We start from the raw sequence: 6876 nt of genomic DNA on the forward strand, positions 1-6876 counted from the left end.
ACCAGCACTCAGCCTTTCTGTCCCTGTGAGGTCACCCTGGCCCTCAGCAGCCCCCAGGTCCCCGAGCTGTCACCTGTCACAGCCACTGCTTGCCCACCCCATGTCCACCCACCAACCCAGCGTGCCCTGGACCACGCTCCAGGCAATGGGGGAGCCCCAGGAGTCTCACCTGGCACCGCTCAGCTGGAGGGGAAACTGAGGCAGGAACTGTGCCGGGCAGTTACCTGACCCACGGCTCACGTGGCAAAAATGGGGGGGTCCCCACTGTGTTGGGGGCTCTGCCCACAGGAGCTGGGCTCATCCCACAGTCCCCACACCTGGGACTGGAACCCCTGGCAGCCTGTTACTCATCACCTCAGGGCTGGGACCCCACCACCCACAGGGACCCCACAGGGACCCCAGTCCTCTCCAGGACTCCACAATCACCTGAACTCCACCTGCCAGGGCCCCACCGTCACCAGGACCCCACCAACACCCGGATCTCGCTGCCCCCCAGGACCCCAGCACGACAAACAGACCACACAACCACACAGAGGGATTTTTTTTTTTTCCTCTCTTTTTTTTTTTCCTCTTTTTTTCTCTTTTTTTTTTTTTGCACAAAACAGGACATTTATTCAAGTGTTCTCCAGCACAAGTACATTAGAAAGGAGCTCGTCTGTATTATATTCTTCTGGGCACCAAAGAAAAAGAAAAGGAGGATGGGATGGAAGCGGGACGGACAGACTTTCTACATCTGCTGCACGCATTGACCTTTATTAGTTCAGAACAGCTATGTCACGAGCAATACTCACACAGATACAACAGCGCCGGGCGCCCGCGGCACCTCCGGCCGTGAAATGCACAGTTCAGCGGCAATAAATAGAGAAGCGACCCTAAAAAAACAAACCAACAAAAAACAGGGGCAACGAACCGAGAGAGAAGTAGAAAATAAACCGGGGGGTTGGGGCTGGGAAAAGGGGAGGGAGAGCAGCCGGGGCGGCCGCGGCGGCGCCGGGAATGAGGCGGCGGAGCCAAATCAAAGGGAGGAAGGAGGGTACCAGCTCTACGCGCGTATTCCTCGGGATGATGAGTACATGATTCCCACAAATAGTTAAGCGTCAGCTACTTCAATGTCTAGGCTAAAACACATGAAATCTCTCGTTTAGTTTTCAAGTACAAAGTTAAAATGCCTTTTTCTTTTTTGTTTTTTTTTTTTAATAATAATATATAAGAGTAAAATAATAGTGCTCTTTGAAACTCCACTACGAGAAACAAAACAGTCATTGTCCAGACAGCAGACTTAATTTAACAATATATATTTTTAATAAAATGTTTTAGCACCGTGTTTGTCCCCACTCCCTCGGCGGATCTTAAGGAATTTAGGCCTTGCTGTGTTGTTTTGAGTTTTCATCTAGGGCTGTGCAACAGAATTTGTCTGGTTGTTTTTAAAAAAAGACGTGAGTCGGGTAGGTTAAAAACTGAACTCTTGCCCCAGGCATCCCCACGGTCCCCACCGCCGCCGGCACCTGTTCCCAGCAGGACCCTGCTCCCCGCCGGCCCCCAAAGGCACCACAGCACCTGCTGGGACCCAGCCCCCAAAGGTGCGGCGGGGCCGAGGGGTCCCAGGAAGCGCTGCAGGGCTGGGCTGAGCCGGGGCGGCCCCGGGGTCCGCTGGGACCCCCAAAGCCAACGCGTGGCCGTGCAGAACCCGCCGGCAGTGCCGCGGGACGGGGCAGCACCGGCACCCGGAGCTGCAGGGCCACGCAGGGGCAGCACCCAGAGCCACGGGGCCGTGCAGGACCAGCACCCAGAGCTGCAGGACCGAGCAGGGTCAGCACCCAGAGCTGCAGGACCGAGCAGGGTCAGCACCCAGAGCTGCAGGACCGAGCAGGACCAGCACCCAGAGCTGCAGGACCGAGCAGGGTCAGCACCCAGAGCTGCAGGACCGAGCAGGGTCAGCACCCAGTGCCACAGAGCCATGCAGGACCTGCCAACAACGTTGCAGGGCCATGCAGGACCAGCACCCAGCACCTCAAGGCCATGCAGGATCAGCACCCAGTGCCACAGGGCCGTGCAGGACCCACAGACGATGCTGTGGGACCATGCAGGACCCGAATTTGCCACGGCGAGGCCACGTGGGGCCTGCAATCAGCACTGCAGGGCCATGCAGCGCTTGCACCCGGGTCTGTGGGGCCGTGCAGGACCCACAGCCAGAGCTGCAGAGCCCTGCCGGACCCACAGCCAGTGGCATGGAGCCATGCAGGACCTGCAGCAGTGCTGCAGGGCCATGCAGGACCCGCAATGCCCGCCGTGCCCCACACAGGACGCCCAGGGCCACACCAGCCCCACAGACGGAGTCGTGGGGCCAGGTGGGCTCAGACAGCAGCAGGCAGGACCTGTGCCTGGTGCAGCTGTCCTGTGCCATCCCGTGCCATCCCGTGCCACCCGGCCCCGGGAGCGAGCAGGAGCACCGGGGCCGGTGCCCTCCCGCCCGCCACCTTCACTCCCCGGCAACGCCAGGCCCCGCGGTGTCCCCACCGCGGCCGCCCGTGCCGGCTCAGCTCCCCGTGCCCCCCGCGCCCAGAGGGGCCCCCAAGCCCCCAGTAGCACCAGGAGGGAGGGCAGGTGGGGGCCCCGTGGCCGCCCCTCGCCAGCCCCGCCGCCGTCGGTCCCAGCACCTCAGAGCGCGGGCCGCGGCTCGCTGCCATTAGCCAGCACCCCGCAGCGAGCGCGGCCCCGGAGCCCGCACCTTTCACAGTTAGAGAAGAGACAGCGACGGGCCCAGGCCCTCCGGGAGCCTCCCCGTGCCTTAGCACCATCCCTGCCCCACCGGCTCCGGCCGCCCCGCGGGCACCGGGCCGGACCCGCGGCACCGCGGCCGCCAGACCGGTAGCACCATCCACCGCACCGCCGGCACCTGCCCGCGCTCCGCTCGCACCGCGGCCCCTGCGGCCGCCGCCACCGCCGCGGTGTCCCCGCGGGCACCCGTCACCCCCGGCGGGGCACGGGGCCGCCCCTCGCCGGGAACCGAGGGGACACGCTCGCTCCAAACCGCGCACGGGCAGGGGAGCGACGGCCCGGCAGCCGCGGTGACACTGCCAGGGTCCCGTCCCGGCTCACCGGGGCGTCGCCCTCCTGCCGCCAGCCCGGCCCCGCGGATGTAGCACCAGGGTCCGGGACCCGCAGCCATCCCCGTGCCATGCCGGAAGCGCCCCGGCCGCGCTCCGGCACCGGTGCCCCCCTGCCCTGCTGGCGTCCCTGCCACCGCCCTCGGCGAGAGCCTGTCCGCGGCACCGTGCCCCGCGCCGCCCCGGCGGGCAACGCCCACGGCGAGGGGCACGGCCGGGGGCAGGAGCCCCCCGCCGCTGCCGGGGCACCGGGGGACTCCCGGTACCGGCCCTGCCGGACGCCACGTACGCAGAAGAGCACCAGTACGCGTGGGGTGGCGCCGGCCGGGCAGGGGGGCACCGCCGAGGCGCTTCCGTTCGGGACAGAAAAAGGTTATTGCATGACTCGGGATGGAGACGCTTCCGCCCGGCCGCCCCGGCCCTGCCGCTCGCTCGGAAAGGCCCGGCACGTAAGGCAACGTGGAAGCTGATGTCTCGACTCACCCCGCTGTGTAAAGCACCATTATGAAGTCAGGTTGTACAGTAGTAACAGTACCTTTTATATATATATATATCTATATCTCATATCTATCATATATATATAAACTGTAAACAAGAGGTAACAGCGGCTTCTAGGATCTGCTCTCTTCAAGGTTTCCGTGTGGTAGGCACCCAAAATACTGTAGAAAAGGTGTGTGTGTGGTGTGTGTGTTCCCGGCCTCCCTGCCGGGTTGGCTCCATGTCACCGGAGAGCGGTGCTGGTGGAACAGAGCGAGGCTCAGCCGCCGGGCGCTGGAGCCGCCGAGCGCTGCCGGAGCTGGGGCCGGGCCGGCCAGGCGCGAGCGCGGACGGAGCGGAGCGGTCTCGGAGCGGGTCTCGGAGCAGAGCGGGTCTCCTTTGCCTCCGCCTCCCTCCCGACTGGGCTTTCCCGCTGCCGTTTCCCCCTCTCCGAGAGCGGCACTGGCGACGGCGTCTCGTCTCGCCCGCTGCTCCGAGAAGCAGAAACCAAACCGACAGGAAAACCCAGCCAGAAAAGAGCGGAAAATTAAAAGGTTACCCAAAAAAAAATGGTTTTGGTTTCTTTTCTTTTTCTTTTTTTTTTTTCTGTTTCGTCATTGTTTGTTTGCTTTCGCCGTCTTCGTCGTTTGTTTGCTTCTTGTGGTTTCTGTTTGTTTTTAAATAGCTAAAGCTGATCCTGGGAAATTCCGGAGAGGACACCGACCCCTTTCGCTCAGGGAGACGTGTGCTGGGTTCCCGTCGGGCTGCGAAATCCCGTCTCTCTTCTGGGTGCTGACTCTTCTCTCATTCCGTGTGTTCACTTCTCTTGGCGTGGATGGGTTTGTTACCGACTCGCTCCGTGTGACCAGTTCCTGCCCATCTCTAAACGCAGGCAAAGTATTCCTTCAGGGGCGCGAAGAGGTGGCGGATCACCGGCACGCTCCAGGACCTGCCGAGCAGTCTCTGCCGGGCCAGGCGGCTCATGTTGGACACGTCCGTGTAGTGCACGGGGAAGCCAAAGACCCTGCGGGACGGACGGGGAGGGGTCAGGGGCGCGGCACGGGCGGGACCCGGCGCGGCGCCCCGGCCCCGCCGCGGTACCTCTCCATCTCCGTGCACCACAGGATGTCCTCCTTCTCGTTCATGAACACGGGGAAGTGCTGGTCCTTGCCCTGCTTGATGGAGTTGGAGCGAGTGGTGATGGTTCGCACTTTGCTGAACTGCAGGAGGCACAGGCTGGTCAGGCTGGGGCGGGTGGAGCCCCCGACACACCGGGCCGGGCGACTCCAACCCTGGGAGCCCCCACCCTGCGCCCCAGGGAGCCTGGGACTGCTGGTGACAGCACTGGGACCCCCCTCCTGTCCCTTCAGGCACCCCCTCAGCCTCCAGCCCTGGCTGACCTTTGCTATCCTGCCGTGCTCCAGGCACTCCTGCAGCTCCAGCTTATCATTGACGGTGGACGCGAGTGGCCTGGGGGGAGAGGGGGAGATGGTGGGCAGGGGGTGGCAGCGCTGTGTCCCAGTACTGCCCCCGCCGTGGGCACAGGGCAGGTCTCCAGCTGGGGTTTGTGGGGGTCACAAGGTGGGCATGGCTCTTTTGGGGGTCTGTGGCAGGTGATGGGCAAGAAACAGCCAATTCCTGTGGGAGCCCATCTGTGGCCACTGGCTGTGGGCCACCGCAGCCAACATCCAAGAGGGACACAAAGGACACCTTAGTGCCACCCCTGCAGCACAAGGGAGCCAGGACAGGACCAGCTACCCCTGGACCACCACAGGTTTCCAGGGTGTGCCACCACCTCCTTGTGAGATTCCTGCTCTTGCACAGCACCGAGCAGGGTCAGGGGACCCCCGGAGCCACATCTGGGCTGAGGGAGGACCCAGGAGTGCAGCCCACCCTCCCAGAGCCAGGCCAGGGGCTCAGCCAGGGGCTGCTCTCACCAACCTGTTCATGCCGGGCAGGTTCCCCCAGAAGTAGCGTGCCCGGTGCGCTGCAGACACTTCTTTGGCATCAATCATGACGGGATTGGACTGAGGGAGGGAGAGCGGGAACGGTCAGTGGGGCTGGGGAACCCCTCGCTGTGGGGGTGGGACCTGGGGGTCCCGGGGCTGGAGGGGGTGACCCCAGGTGGGCACTGACCTCCAGGAAGCGCGAGATGTCCCTCTTGTCGCTCACCCCCATGGCCACCACGTTCTCAAAGAGCCAGAAGAAGGGCCGGTCGTCACCCTCCTTGGGCCGGGCTTCGTGGAGCAGGCGGTAGAACTCAAAGAAGAGGCGTCCAGTGCCCTCTGGGAGGGGAGAGGAGGGGCTGGGCTAAGGGCTGGGGGTCTCTGTCAGCCCTGGGGGGGCCAGCCCCACCCCAGTGGAGCCCCAGCCCTCTCCTACCGTAGAGACCCTTCCTGGCCGGGTTGACGATGGACAGGTCGTTGCAGGGGCTCCCCCCAATCACCAGATCAAAGGGGCCCCACTCTTGTATCTGCAAAGGGAGAGGAGAGCTGGGGTGAGCCAGGGGTGCCACAGCCTGGGGACAGGGGGCACGGCGCTGGCCAAGCTCCCCGAGGAGGGAAGGGACCCTCCAGGACCACCGAGTCCTACTGGCCGTGCCCAGGACACCCCGGCACTCCCAGCCTGGGCCCGAGCGCTGTCCCAACGCTCCTGGAGCTCTGGGAGCCGGGGCTGGGGGTGCTGGGGCTGCAGGGAGGGGGCCGGGAGCGGCGGGACGGGACGTACGTGTTTCTGGGTGACGTTGCGGACGTCCCCGACGTACATGATCTTGCCCTGGTGCCTCACCATGCCCACGGTGATGGAGTCCTCGCACACCTCGGAGGCGATGTACCTGTCCACCTGGATGCCCAGGTCCTTCAGCACCAGCAGGCCTGCGGGGAGCCACAGGGAGTGGGCAGTGCGCACGCACAACGGGCCCCCAGCACCGTCCCCGCCTGTCCCGAGCCCCAGGGCCGGCCCCCTTCCTGCTCCCCCTAAGTGTGGGAGCCCCGGGGTGGACACGACAATGGGGGCTGCCCATGGGAACAGCCACACATCTGTCCACACCCTGAGACCACCGGCTGCTCTCACCCCAGCAATCCAATCCCACACGCACCCTGGGGGGGGCCCTGCAAGGGCCATGGGGCCAGGGACCCCCACCCACCTGTGGCGATGCCATCAAAGAGTGACAGCACCCGGATGGGCTTCCTCTTCTCAGCGGGCACCGGCGGGTACACCTTCGGTGGGTCCTGGAAGCCACAGGGTCAGCGGTGAGGGGATGGGGTCAGCAGGGAGGGGATGGGGTCAGTGG

At 64.3% G+C, this 6876-nt stretch overlaps 1 protein-coding gene across 1 annotated transcript in view; it reads right to left on the reverse strand.

Moving 5' to 3' along the window:
* Positions 1–3625: 3625 nt before the first annotated feature.
* The window catches only part of DNMT3A (DNA methyltransferase 3 alpha), a 28785-nt gene continuing 25534 nt past the window's right edge, over positions 3626–6876 (reverse strand). Inside the window, exons 15-22 of the mRNA XM_015615836.3 lie at positions 6730–6814; positions 6312–6457; positions 5967–6057; positions 5721–5869; positions 5526–5611; positions 4985–5054; positions 4686–4804; positions 3626–4608 (exon numbers count right to left, since the gene is read on the reverse strand). Coding sequence (XP_015471322.1) covers positions 4467–4608; positions 4686–4804; positions 4985–5054; positions 5526–5611; positions 5721–5869; positions 5967–6057; positions 6312–6457; positions 6730–6814 — 888 coding nt within the window. The 3' untranslated portion in view covers positions 3626–4466. The remainder of the gene's footprint in view (positions 4609–4685; positions 4805–4984; positions 5055–5525; positions 5612–5720; positions 5870–5966; positions 6058–6311; positions 6458–6729; positions 6815–6876) is intronic.

This window comes from Parus major, unplaced genomic scaffold (genome assembly GCF_001522545.3).
Source record: "Parus major isolate Abel unplaced genomic scaffold, Parus_major1.1 Scaffold276, whole genome shotgun sequence".
Classification (NCBI taxonomy): domain Eukaryota; kingdom Metazoa; phylum Chordata; class Aves; order Passeriformes; family Paridae; genus Parus; species Parus major.